The sequence below is a fragment of the Neltuma alba genome, unplaced genomic scaffold (genome assembly GCF_004799145.2).
Source record: "Neltuma alba isolate B1F8T4 unplaced genomic scaffold, ASM479914v2 tig00003186_pilon, whole genome shotgun sequence".
Taxonomy (NCBI): domain Eukaryota; kingdom Viridiplantae; phylum Streptophyta; class Magnoliopsida; order Fabales; family Fabaceae; genus Neltuma; species Neltuma alba.
The window spans coordinates 968,728-982,893 of record NW_021633177.1 but is presented as its reverse complement, the minus strand read 5'-3'; the positions used below and the strand labels follow the sequence as shown (position 1 = coordinate 982,893).

At 36.4% G+C, this 14,166-nt stretch overlaps 1 protein-coding gene across 1 annotated transcript; it reads left to right on the top strand.

The window, feature by feature from the left end:
- Positions 1–1,538: 1,538 nt before the first annotated feature.
- Positions 1,539–13,452, top strand: LOC114740656 (clathrin heavy chain 1). The gene is made up of 30 exons (XM_028928846.1): positions 1,539–1,729; positions 2,005–2,209; positions 2,527–2,615; positions 2,722–2,800; positions 2,958–3,085; positions 3,763–3,861; positions 3,968–4,076; positions 4,592–4,671; positions 4,746–4,973; positions 5,061–5,126; positions 5,704–5,820; positions 5,959–6,156; positions 6,885–7,001; positions 7,146–7,205; positions 7,489–7,575; positions 8,058–8,141; positions 8,227–8,361; positions 8,445–8,507; positions 8,581–8,685; positions 8,782–8,894; positions 8,989–9,241; positions 9,366–9,502; positions 9,584–9,862; positions 9,952–10,954; positions 11,095–11,580; positions 11,735–11,905; positions 12,016–12,201; positions 12,440–12,562; positions 12,674–12,784; positions 12,877–13,452. Exons 1-30 carry the CDS (start codon positions 1,688–1,690, stop codon positions 13,024–13,026), a joined length of 5,103 nt encoding a protein of 1,700 aa, XP_028784679.1. The 5' UTR covers positions 1,539–1,687; the 3' UTR covers positions 13,027–13,452.
- Positions 13,453–14,166: the final 714 nt, after the last annotated feature.

The following is a 14,166-nucleotide window of genomic DNA, read 5'->3' as shown; positions in this document are numbered from 1 at the left end:
ATCATTATTAGAAGGGTTACTTTAAAAAAAATATATAAATATGAGAGATAAAGTGGATTGAGATCTTATATTTAGAACCAAAATAAAAACTAAATGGGGTCTTATATTAAAGACCGGAGGTAGTAATACCTTAGGTGGCATATGGAATTACCGTCATACCTTTGGACAGGTTATTGGTTACAGGTACAGACCCTGGGTAGCCCAATCAGCCTGATTGGCTTTCTTTTAACGTGAAGGCCCAGCCCAGTAGTTTAAAAACTTTGGGCTTATTTTATCCTGTAATCCAATACAATTATGCTTTAAAAAAAAGGAAAAAAGACAAAAAAAAGGATAGTTAAATAATAAAATCCCAAATGGTCACTTAAATAAGCAAAATTCCAATTTGGGAGTAGGTGACAAAATTGAAATTTGTAAATTTGTTAAAATGATCACATCGTCCTTTATTTGGAAAAAAAAAAAAACCAAACACCCTCATCGACTGGCTAGTAGAGTCAGATAGACCGCTAGTCACCAGAGTTTTGAAAACCAGTCACTGGAGTTTTGATGATAAGAAACTTTTTTTTTTTGAGATTTTTTCAAATCCAGTAATACGATTGATGAGTTCTTAATGTTATTAACATTTTTTTTATAGCAATTAACAACAGGTTTTTCAGAAATTCAAAAAGTAACATTTTTCCAACTTTAGTAATTTGGTTAACAAGTTATATAACGACATTAACAACTCTCATAATGTTAAAAAAGTTATTACTATCACTATATGACTTGTTATTAGAGTCGTTAATAGTACTATGAGAATTGTTAATGTTATTACATGACTTGTTAATCGTGTTACTCAAATTGTAAAAATATTATTTTTTGAATTTTCTAAAAAACTTGTTATTAATTGCTATATCGAATTTGTTAATAGTATTACGAAATTTGTTAAATGCGTTACTAAAATTATAAAAATGTCACATTTTGAATTTTCTGAATTTGTTGTTAACTACTATACCGAACTTGTTAATAGTATTAAAGAATATGTTATTTGTATTACTAAATTTGAAAAAAAATCTATAAAAAAAAAAAAAGATGTCAGCTGCCAGAGCTTCAACAACCAGTTGTCGGTCACCCACTAGAGCTCTGATAATGACGGCCTACCTGAACTTTGACAACATTTATCAACACTGGAGTTCCAGTGATCGGCTGGCGGGGGAGTGTGTATGACTTTTTTTTTTCAAAATAAAGAACAATAATCATTTTAATAAATTTACAAATCTAAATTTGGCCACTTATATCTAAGCTGAAATTTTACTGATTAAAATAACTATTTGAGAATTTTGAAATTATTTTTTTATCATTTTTCTTAAAAAATAATGTCCCCAGAAAAATATAATAGAAAGGGATTCTGACTGGTGTCAAAAAAAAAAAAAACAGAGAGAAACGAATTCTGACAACGAGCATATTTTATTGCGGGAAAAAACCCAAAAAAACTAAAACGCTCCAAGGGGTATTCCGCTTTCCCATGCTGCCACGAGTTTCTGTTGTCGACTTGTCGTCCTTTCACTCCCCTTCCTTCTCCCTCTCCCTTTCTCCGTTCTGGACTTCGCTGCTTCAGATCTCGCAGCGTAAACGAAGGTCTTCGTTCCTTTACGATATTTCCCTCTCATTCTATTCCCTCTACCTGGAGCTCTGATTTGATCCTAACACCATGGCAGCAAATGCTCCCATCGCCATGAAAGAGGCCTTAACGGTTTGTTTTCTTTTCCATCTCTGCTCCTATTGGCAATGCCATTGCCACAATTGGATTATTTTTTCATCGAACTTTTATGTGATTTTGTTTCTCCCTCAATATGCTTTTTCCCTGTCTTCAGATCCTAATGCCACTTATCATTTCTGGTTTTTGTTTAGAAATTGCCGATTGTAGCGTTTCATTCTTTTCAGTCTTGTCTTTGTTTATTGGTTATACGACGAGGGGTTGTTCAGTATGCTGTTATTTGATTTATGTTGTGCTCTTTTAATTTGCAGTTGCCAAGCATTGGAATAAATTCGCAATTCATTACGTTTAATCACGTGACAATGGAATCGGATAAATACATATGTGTGAGGGAAACATCACCTCAGAACAGTATTGTTATAATCGATATGAATATGCCCATGCAGCCTTTGCGACGGCCCATTACTGCTGATTCTGCTTTGATGAACCCTAATACTAGGATTCTTGCCCTCAAAGGTAAGTGTAGAGGTCTTGGTTTGTGTTATCACTTCCTAATTTTATCCTATCTATTGTTTGTTCTCATCGTTCACGCCAGAGGAAAAGGGTAGCAACAGCCCAATCCACTAGTCATGCATCTCTTGATAGTGACATGGTCAACATTGTTTTTTCATGTCATTTTTGATAGCGACAGCCCAATTTACAAGTCGTTCATCTCTTGATAGTGACGGCGTCAACATTGTGGTTCATTTCATGTTGAAATAATCTCGTCTTTAACTTTAGCATGTATACACATAGCTTTCATTTACCTCTTGAGCGCGACATTTTATCTGCAGCTCTAGTTCCGGGGACCACTCAGGATCATTTGCAAGTGTTTAACATAGAAATGAAGGCAAAGATAAAATCACATCAGATGACTGAGCAGGTGCGTTTTTGCATATGATTCTTATGTGCCCTTGCAAGAATGCTTTTTGGGATTATGTGTGGGTCAATAGTTGTGATTGTTAATTATCACGCACTATTCTCTTCAGGTTGTCTTTTGGAAGTGGATATCCCCAAAGGTGCTAGGTTTAGTTACTCATACCTCTGTTTATCATTGGTCTATTGAAGGTAATATGCTTTAATTTCTCATGAGTAAACCGTTTGTTCTATTGCCTCTTGTTTATTGTAACTTTGGCTGATGTTGATGGTTTCACTTATATTCATGCTTTGTGTTGCGTTTTCCTTTTGAATTCTGAACACGAGTTTTACCATTATTCATATCTAGGTGATAGTCAGCCAATGAAGATGTTTGACCGAACAGCTACACTGGCCAATAATCAAATTATCAATTATCGTGCTGATCCTAGTCAAAAGTGGCTAGTTTTGATTGGAATTGCTCCAGGATCACCTGAGGTATTTTATTTCTTTCCTTTAGCTTCTAAGGTATGGGCAATTTTTAGCATATTAGTGACATTTTTTAATCTACATGAAATGATAAATAAAAAGAAACATAAGGAGCAGCTTATACTTCAGGAAATAAATTTTTAATTCACCCAAAGATATATCCCATTTTGATGCTTCTGTTACTATTTTATCATCTTATGAATCAACTTGAACATTAATGTCAGGATGCACATATATACACATATTGGCTTGTACATTTTTAAGATATTCACTCTTCAAACTTGTTTTCGACATAAAATAAATTTACAAGATCTTTCTTTATTGAGAAACGATAGCTTCTTAGGCCTCCTGCTTGTATTTACCTGAGCCTTTCCTATTTGTATTTCTGAACTCAACTCTTTATCTAGTTTGTACTTCAATTTTTTTTTTTAAGATGGTTTTTCATTGTTTCTATTTTTTTGGTACTTCTGGACTGCAGCTATTGGTTTTAGAGGGATTCTTTACTATTTGTACAAAGGGTTACCGTTATTTTCCTATTTATGTGTTATGGCTGAAAATGGTTCTCTTTTATTAATTGCTATTAGCTACAAGCTCCTGAAATTTTGTTACCTTATGAGAGCCTGAGGGTCAAACTTTATGTACTTATTAATTGTTTTAATAATGATATTTCATTTTGTGGGCTGTAGAGACCACAGCTAGTAAAAGGAAACATGCAACTGTTCTCTGTGGAACAGCAACGTAGTCAGGCCCTTGAAGCACATGCTGCATCTTTTGCCACGTTTAGGGTAATGCTTCCTTCTTTCTGATTCATTTATATGGATTTTGAATGTTGTGCTTAATAGTTTTGCCGTCAATTTAGTCCTATGATATATTACTTGATGCAACATCCAGGTGCCAGGGAATGATAAGGACTCAACTCTTATTACTTTCGCATCAAAGACTATCAATGCAGGACAGGTCACATCAAAGATGCATGTTATCGAACTTGGTGCTCAGCCAGGTGTGTGTGGTATTGGTATAGACTTGTTATACTAGCCATAGATACATGCCCATTATATTTGCATTAACCACAAAATAAGATGTAGTAACCTATCATGTATTTTAAGGATATAACCTTCTATGTGTACTGGCTTTTTAAATTGTCAATGTTATTAATAAAATGAAAGATTGCACCATGGTGGGGGTGTGGGGCATTGGCATATAAAGTGGTGGAAATTTAGAAACATCTTCAACATCATCAAGTTAAAATGCAAAATAGAGAGACAGATGTTATTGTTGGAAAACAGGGATCTGAATGATGTCTTTATCAGTAATGTCATTATTTATATTTTCTACAGGCATGCTAGGCTTTTGTCTTTTATATTTATGATTGATTGATTGTTGGTTTGCGCCTTTTGATGCTATAAGCATATGAATCTACTTAGAACTCCTCTGAACTATTCTAAGTTAATGCTTTTCTGAAGAACTTGTGCTTTTGCTGATGCCCTTTTGGTATTTTGTGGCAATTGTAATCAGGCAAACCATCCTTCACTAAGAAACAAGCGGATCTGTTCTTCCCTCCAGACTTTGCTGATGACTTTCCTGTGTCAATGCAGGTTGTAACCCTCAATTGATATTTTGAATTCCGATGGGCACTATGTTAAGCATTTGATTCATTTTTATTGCACAGATTTCAAATAAATATGGATTGATATATGCCATCACAAAGCTTGGACTTCTATTTGTCTATGATTTGGAGACCGCTACGGCAGTTTATAGAAACCGGATCAGTCCTGATCCTATATTTTTGACTACAGAAGCATCATTATCAGGGGGCTTTTATGCCATCAATAGACGTGGTCAGGTGTTGCTTGCCACTGTAAATGAAGCAACCATTATACCGTTTGTTAGTGGCCAGGTATTTTATGAGCCATGTTTTGATTTTAGCAAGGGAGGAATTAATTTTTGGAACCTGTTACTGAATGTCTATGCGAAACTTTTGCAGTTGAACAATTTGGAACTTGCTGTTAATCTTGCAAAAAGAGGAAACCTTCCTGGTGCAGAAGACCTGGTAACTTTGTAGTTTTATTTGGTTAATGTTGTTCCGTTATACACTCACTTATCTCTAATTTGACTAACTCTACAGTTTTATATGTGACGAGTATTTTGGTCATTTAATTTTTATTTTATTTGTTTGCATCCTATGTGTCTTATTAGATTGCAATGGTCCAAGACGCAATTTCAGGGTGTTAGAAAAAAAATTAATCAGTAATATCAACCATAAAATTGCAAGAGATTTATTAACATTTGTATGATACGTTTGGTCGGGGAGATGGTTTTACTTTGACAAAAAGACCATAATTTACACCATGCAGATTGCGGGCTTAATGTTACTTTTGGGAAAACCTTGGTTAAAGCGTATGTAAAGTAGCGTAATATTGGTGAACATCGTATTAGAACCTGATTTTTATGCTTTTCTATTTTAAAGTTTGAACCAGCAGAAAATTCTCATTGTTTATATCTCGTGCAATTTACCTTGGCTACCCATTCTTCCCCAGTCCATTTCATCCGCAGGAATTATGCCCTTTTCATTTATTTCAGGAACATATCCTTCACTGGGTGATGATGAAGCTTTTGTCTTTTCTCAGGTTGTTCAGCGCTTTCAGGAATTATTTGCTCAAACCAAGTATAAGGAAGCTGCAGAGCTTGCTGCAGAATCTCCACAAGGAATACTTCGTACTCCTGAAACTGTTGCTAAATTTCAGGTAAGCTTTTGATTTACACTTGGTGACCAAGCAGTACATCTACGTATAGATCAGAGTGTCCTTCTTCAAATTGTGATAGGGTGCTTAATTTGCTGTTCCATTGATTCCTTGATTGCTTAAGTTGATAACTTGTTGCAGAGTGTGCCCGTGCAAGCTGGCCAAACACCACCATTATTACAGTACTTTGGAACTCTTTTAACGAGGGGAACGCTCAATGTTTTTGAATCCTTGGAGCTGTCAAGGCTTGTGGTAAACCAGAACAAAAAAAATCTTCTGGAAAATTGGTTAGCAGAGGACAAACTTGAATGCAGCGAGGAACTTGGTGACCTTGTGAAGGTCTGTAGAAATTTGAATTAGTTCTCTCCTTATCATATGTACTCGCTAATTTGATTCTGTTGATGGTTTGAGAAGGAAAATGCAGCCCCTATGGGTACCATATTCTGATGGTGAATTTACTTTGAAGGATTTTAATGTCTGCATTACTTTATCAGGAGAACCCCGGTTTGAGTTCTGTTTTGTTCATTTTATTTTGTAAAAAATATTAAATTACGCATGCCCTGCATATATTTTGACTTTGCTTAATTGCAATCTTCTGTTTCATTTTTTAGTAATGCCTCGTGCTATCTACTTTAATTTATAATAACTCCTGTGAAATAAAAAGCAGTGATTATTTTATTTTTAGATTTACATTTCTGTATATCAATATCAAAGAGAGAATTTGCTTGCACTCTGAGGCAGGCCTAGTTGGAGAGTCAAGGCCCAATAAGGGCAACATTATTTTTAACATGGACAATTCTGAAATCAGATAACTGGCTGTGTGCCTTTTAGAGGCTTCTGAAACTGGGTTCAAAAACTAGTTTATTCTTCATCTGTCCTTTTGTTTTGTATATTTGGAAGTCAAAATTTGTTTTCTTCCCATGTATGCGAGTACAGATGTATTTATGTACTTATTATTTCACTACTATTATTAATTCCCTTTGGGGCAACACTTCGTTCATTATTTTATTGTTTGCACTTCTTTTCACTTGTATTCCTGATCTTGTGAGACATGCATTATGATGCAGACTGTGGACAATGATCTTGCATTGAAAATATATATTAAAGCCAGAGCCACACCAAAAGTTGTTGCTGCTTTTGCTGAGAGGAAAGAATTTGACAAGATTCTGATATATTCAAAGCAGGTGATAGAATATTTTGTAACGTAGGTTTTACATTAATTATAAATATAATGGCGCTGCTTATAATTTTATCTGGAGTTTTACATAGCTTAGTAATATGTTTTGTTACAAGCGACTGATGCATTCTTCTCTTTTGATTTGCTGAAGGTTGGATATACACCTGATTACTTGTTCCTTCTTCAAACAATTTTACGGGCAGATCCCCAGGTAAGCAGTTTCTTTAAATGCAAATATTTGAAGCTATTATGTAGCATGTTCTGTGAGATATGTTACTTTTGTGGTGCACTTAATTTCTGTTACAGTGAAACCTGCTTAATACCAATCATGAAGGACAGTTAATGCTACAAATTGAAATTGGACGTTCTTGTTTATGATGTTTGCCTTTCCGTATTTTTTTTTTAATTTTGCTTGCCTCCTCTAAAAAGCTTTTGCCTTTTAGAAATTGTTGAATTTTTTCATGTAGAATGATTCAAATCTTGCTTGCTGGCAGGGTGCTGTTAATTTCGCTTTGATGATGTCTCAAATGGACGGAGGTTGTCCAGTTGACTACAACACAATAACAGATCTCTTTCTTCAGGTTCACTTAGAATTCACCTTTATTGTTTTAATGGGGTTGCTATTATACAATTCGTATTTTTTTTTTTTAAATGTCAATGTCGTATACAACATTTTCTTGGTCCCTTTTCTGAAATCATGTTCTTTTTATTTATCTATTTATTTTTCAAAAGAGCTGCTGGTACTTGAGCCATTTTTGCATTGAAAATCATACACAAGGAATTTAGGAAAAGATGATCTGTTGACAATTAAATAACTGTATTTCCCATTTAATTAAAATTCAATAAATTTGAAAGACTTATAAAATACTTTAACACATGGTTAGATATTGATTTTTGATTATTTTCTTGGCTGGGCTTAGATATTTTCTATCTACTCTAAATTTGAGAACTATGTCTATTGGTAAAGGCAAGAATCAATGAAGCTTTTTTGTTTCCATTGTACCTTTGTTCGAGAAACTTTGACCCAACTTCATCAATGATATGTTCTTCTATTTCTTTTCAGAGAAATTTAATTCGTGAGGCAACTGCATTTCTGTTGGATGTGCTGAAGCCTAATCTACCTGAACATGGTCATCTTCAAACAAAGGTCCTTAAATTTTAGACATCCGTTTCTCTTTCCTGAAATCTATGATGCTATATGGTTTCTTTATCATTTTGTCCATTCTGTTTAGGTGCTGGAAATTAATCTTGTGACATTTCCAAATGTTGCTGATGCCATCTTGGCCAATGGCATGTTCAGTCATTATGATCGCCCACGTATCGCACAGTTATGTGAAAAGGCGGGCCTTTTTATACGTGCTCTTCAGGTTATTGTCTTCTTTGCTTCTGGCTCTTACAGTGATTTGTTTGTCTGCATCATTCTCGAAAACTTATAGTATGTCTTGTGCAGCATTATACGGAGTTACCTGACATCAAACGTGTAATTGTCAATACTCATGCCATTGAGCCACAGGTCTGGATTCTAATTGCTGAAATGGCTCAGGTTGTCCTATTTTTTCCCCTTCTAACCATGCAGTACTTTTCAGGCTCTAGTTGAGTTCTTTGGGACCCTTTCTAGAGAATGGGCGCTTGAGTGCATGAAAGATCTGCTGCTGGTGAATCTGAGGGCTAATCTTCAAATAATTGTGCAGGTACTGTCTTAGGGCATCACATAATATTACGACATGGCTTTTTTAATAGATGAAATTATTGTAGGCTGACTTGTTATGCGAATGTGCAATTTGCAGACTGCTAAGGAATATTCTGAGCAGCTGGGAATGGATGCATGTATTAGACTCTTTGAGCAATTCAAGTCTTACGAAGGACTCTACTTTTTCTTGGGTTCATATTTGAGCTCCAGGTAAACAAACATGACTTCGGTTCACTGGCTTTGTATTTCCTTTATACCCCCCTTTTTGGTGTAAAATTTGGTTTGTAATTCTGACATTGTGCAGTGAAGATCCCGATATTCACTTCAAGTACATTGAAGCAGCTGCAAAAACTGGACAACTTAAGGAGGTAGAGCGTGTTACTCGAGAATCAAACTTTTATGATCCTGAGAAGACCATGAACTTCTTAATGGAAGCCAAGCTTCCAGATGCACGACCGTTGATTAATGTGTGTGATCGTTTTGGCTTTGTTCCGAGTCTCACCCACTATCTCTATACCAACAACATGCTTCGCTATATTGAAGGCTATGTGCAAAAGGTAGTTGTGATGGTTGCATATATATTTTTTTGTGGTGTTTCTGGAATTGATGTTGTTTTAAATGCTTTTTTTCTAAGAATGGTAAGGGATTGTGAAACTCAAGTATTATGCTTCTCACTTATAGGTCAATCCTGGAAATGCTCCTCTAGTTGTTGGACAGTTGTTAGATGATGAATGCCCTGAAGATTTTATTAAAGGTCTTATACTCTCAGTACGCTCACTTTTGCCAGTTGAGCCTTTAGTTGAAGAATGTGAGAAGAGGTTTGTTAATTTTCTATCTACCACATGCCTTTCCATTTTTATTGCCTCATTTGCTTTTCTCATTTCACTTTATATGCATAGGAATCGTCTCCGCTTACTTACTCAGTTCTTGGAGCATCTCGTGAGCGAGGGAAGCCAGGATGTACATGTGCATAATGCTCTTGGTAAAATAATTATTGACAGCAACAACAATCCAGAGCATTTTCTCACTACCAACCCATATTATGATTCTCGTGTTGTTGGTAAATATTGTGAGAAGCGGGATCCCACCCTTGCTGTTGTTGCTTACCGAAGAGGGCAATGTGATGATGAGCTTGTCAATGTTACAAACAAGAATTCCTTGTTTAAACTCCAAGCCAGGTGTTTATGTTGTCTATAATTAAATTGTTGTTGTATTTTGTAATTTTAATCTGGGATACTCATGTTATATCCTTGTGATCTTGGATTAGATATGTTGTGGAAAGAATGGATGCTGACCTCTGGGAGAAAGTTTTGAATCCTGAGAATGAGTATAGGAGGCAGTTGATTGATCAAGTGGTCTCCACTGCTTTGCCTGAAAGCAAGAGTCCTGATCAAGTTTCAGCTGCAGTTAAAGCTTTTATGACTGCAGATCTTCCCCATGAGTTGATTGAGCTTCTTGAGAAGATTGTGCTGCAAAATTCTGCCTTTAGTGGAAACTTTAACCTGCAAAATCTGCTCATCCTTACTGCCATCAAGGCAGATCCATCAAGAGTTATGGATTACATTAACAGGCTGGACAACTTTGATGGACCTGCAGTAGGAGAATTGGCAGTTGAAGCACAACTATACGAAGAGGCATTTGCCATCTTCAAGAAATTTAATTTGAATGTTCAGGCTGTTAATGTTCTGCTAGATAATCTTCGAACAATTGATCGAGCTGTAGAGTTTGCTTTCCGGGTTGAAGAAGATGCTGTATGGAGCCAGGTTGCCAAGGCACAACTAAGAGAAGGTTTTGTGAGTGATGCAATTGAGTCGTTTATCCGTGCAGATGATGTCACTTGCTTCTTGGAGGTTATAAAGGCTGCTGAAGATGCAAATGTGTACCATGACCTGGTAAGGTACCTTCTTATGGTTAGGCAGAAGACAAAAGAGCCCAAAGTGGATGGTGAGCTCATTTATGCATATGCAAAAACTGATCGGCTTGGAGAAATCGAGGAGTTTATATTGATGCCAAATGTTGCTAATCTTCCAAATGTTGGAGACCGCTTGTACGATGAGGCCCTGTATGAGGCAGCAAAGATCATTTTTGCATTTATTTCTAATTGGGCTAAGCTGGCTGTCACATTGGTGAAGCTTCAACAATTCCAGGGTGCTGTGGATGCAGCCAGGAAAGCAAACAGTTCAAAGACATGGAAGGAAGTTTGCTTTGCTTGTGTTGATGCTGAAGAATTCCGCTTGGCTCAGATTTGTGGTCTCAATATCATCATTCAGGTGGCACTCTTTTTTTAACTTGTCATTGAATTTATTCTCTTGGAAATTTATTTTTCCTCTCCCTCACCTTAAGGCCAAAAGATTTTTATCTGATCGTTTGCTATTCATTTCTGTGCATTTTATTCTTTTATGTTATGAAGGTCGATGATTTGGAAGAGGTTAGTGAGTATTATCAGAACAGAGGATGCTTTAATGAACTCATATCACTAATGGAAAGTGGTCTAGGATTGGAACGTGCACATATGGGCATCTTTACTGAGTTGGGAGTTCTATATGCAAGATATCGTCATGAGAAGCTTATGGAGCACATCAAGTTGTTCTCTACTCGCCTTAATATTCCCAAGCTTATTCGGGCCTGTGATGAACAGCAGCACTGGAAGGAACTTACATATCTGTATATCCAATATGATGAGTTTGATAATGCTGCAACCACTGTGATGAATCACTCTCCAGAAGCATGGGATCATATGCAATTTAAAGATGTCATAGTTAAAGTTGCAAGTGTGGAGCTCTACTACAAGGCCGTTCACTTTTACTTGCAAGAACATCCTGATCTCCTGAACGATGTTCTTAATGTGCTTGCCCTTCGTGTTGACCATACTCGTGTAGTGGATATAATGCGGAAGGTGTGCATATCTCTTGGTGCTATTTCTATCACCTATCTCTACTGTTTCAATCATATTTCTGATGGTCAGGTCAAAAAGAAAAAAAATCGTATTTCTGATGGTAATGTTATTGAATTTATGTGGTACTAATTTGTTGGTTGCTTTGCTGGTTTAGGCTGGCCACCTCCGATTAGTGAAGCCATACATGGTTGCAGTTCAAAGCAACAATGTGGCTGCTGTTAACGAAGCTTTGAATGAAATTTATGTTGAGGAGGAGGACTATGACAGACTTCGGGAATCAATAGATTTGCATGACAACTTTGATCAGATAGGTCTTGCACAGAAGGTATGGTCATCTCTTTTTCTTTTCTGATGACCCTTAGCAAAAATTGAGATCTGAACTATTTGGGGAACTTAGAAGTTCAAAGATTATTCACTTTAATTTATTGTTATCAGATTGAGAAGCATGAGCTTCTTGAGATGAGGCGTGTTGCAGCTTATATTTATAAGAAGGCGGGAAGATGGAAGCAGTCCATTGCTTTGTCAAAGAAAGACAATCATTACAAGGACTGTATGGAAACATGCTCTCAGTCTGGTGACCGTGAACTTTCAGAGGAGCTGCTAGTCTACTTTATTGAGCAGGTCTGTATTTTCTTATTCTTGTAACATCAAACTGTGGATTTCATATATTTTGACACTCACCAGGTTAAGCCCTTTTGATGATGTGGGGTTTGAGCAATGCTTCACTTTGAAAATGATTTTGATTATTATTTTTTTTCTTTCTACAAACTACTTTCTTCTTAACAGCTTGGACCTTTCTTTTACCGTAGGTTATGAAAAAGGAAATGATATTTATACACTTCTTTTGGTATATGTGCAGGGGAAGAAAGAGTGCTTTGCTTCTTGCCTCTTTGTTTGTTACGATGTAATACGGCCAGATGTTGCACTTGAGCTGGCATGGATGAATAATATGATCGATTTTGCTTTCCCATATCTCTTGCAGGTTCCCCCCCTTTTCGTCACATGCATTATTGGACAATAAATTCCATTCTTTTGTGGGAATTTATTCCTTTTTTTCATTTACAATATATTTTTGTTATTTTAATTTTTGAAGTTTATTCGAGAGTATGCAAGTAAGGTAGATGAGCTTATCAAGCACAAAATTGAGGCACAAAATGAGGAGAAGGCTAAGGAGAAGGAGGAGAAAGAAACAATTGCTCAGCAGGTTCTCTTGCCTGCGAATTTCCTTTCATAAGAAATCCTTTGTTTCTATCTTTTTTACCTCTTAAACTAACTAATGTTCTCAATGATCTCCAGAATATGTATGCTCAGTTGCTGCCACTTGCTTTGCCTGCACCACCAATGCCAGGAATGGGTGGAGGCTTTACTCCCCCACCCCCACCTGCTATGGGTGGAATGGGGATGCCACCAATGCCTCCTTTTGGCATGCCACCAATGGGCTACTGATGATACTGATGATCTCTCGATCAGAGGCAGGACTGAAATTTTGTCACAAATTACACTGAAGAAGCTAGGTTGTTTGAAATCTCTCATGCATTGAAGCAGAGTTCCTTATGATCGTGATAAATGAATTTTGATGGGGGCACCAAGCATCTTCCTCGGCGATACAAGCTTTGAATGTTGGTGGCTTTCTGCTTCGAAAAATTTTGGGTTTTTATTTCTTAATTCTTTTGTTTTGATCATCTTCCCTTTTGTCAAAGGTTATTCAGTTTGGTTATTTTTTGGTTCTGCAGCCTTGGCCTGGACCTGGCTATGGCATGTATAGTTGATGTCCTTTAATTATTGATTTCCTAGTTATCAAGTCACTGCAACTACGATTCATTAACATTCTACAAAATTTGTAGTTTGGTATATAAAACTTCATCTTATATTCAAAATAGTTATGCTGCCGCTGGCCAGTTAGTTTCTCTCCACTTTCATTCTTATATTTCTTATTGGTACTAAATTGTTCCTATTCTGAATTGTCTATTTTACTTTATCAAGATTACCGGCTGTCATCTTGATTTCTTCATGAGTCACTTGTTTCTGAACCTGTGCAGTAATATGAGAGAATTCGAATTTGAACACACGCAAGTGCATACATTTGAATGTGGATTTGAGCTATATAGTCGAGGTTGTAATTATTCATATAACATGAATACAAGAGTTACTCATATTTTGATTTTGCCTCAGGACAATAGTTGACGCACGAAAACATGTACTCAAGGCCTGGTAATGCACTAACGTGAGACTAAAGGGCATAGTATAAAACTAAGGTTTCTAGATGAGCTTGATGTGCTTGGATAAGATTCCTTCCATTTATACAATCTCATTTACGGTGTCTAAAAGCAGGAAAAAAGTTGATGCAAGGGTTGGCAATTATTGAAGGAGACCAACTAGTATTTTATCCGTTAGGATGGGAGATTGAATTATTGAATGGCGACAGTAGTGATACAAGTGAAGGTTGGAGTAGTCAACATTGTGAGCCGCTTTCAACCACTATTTTAAATGTCATGGTCATCTCAAGCTGTATACATGCATGGTCCCCCTTATTGGGACTCCCTTAAATCTCTCGAGATATATGGAAAAGGAGATGCCAATTAAGTA

Bases quoted from the DNA above. Each gene is read 5' to 3' on its own strand.
- LOC114740656 (XM_028928846.1), top strand. From the start codon at position 1,688: ATGGCAGCAAATGCTCCCATCGCCATGAAAGAGGCCTTAACG. The intron at 3,862-3,967 runs GTAATGCTTCCT...TGCAACATCCAG, and splicing joins CATCTTTTGCCACGTTTAGG to GTGCCAGGGAATGATAAGGA. The intron at 7,206-7,488 runs GTAAGCAGTTTC...GCTTGCTGGCAG, and splicing joins TTTTACGGGCAGATCCCCAG to GGTGCTGTTAATTTCGCTTT.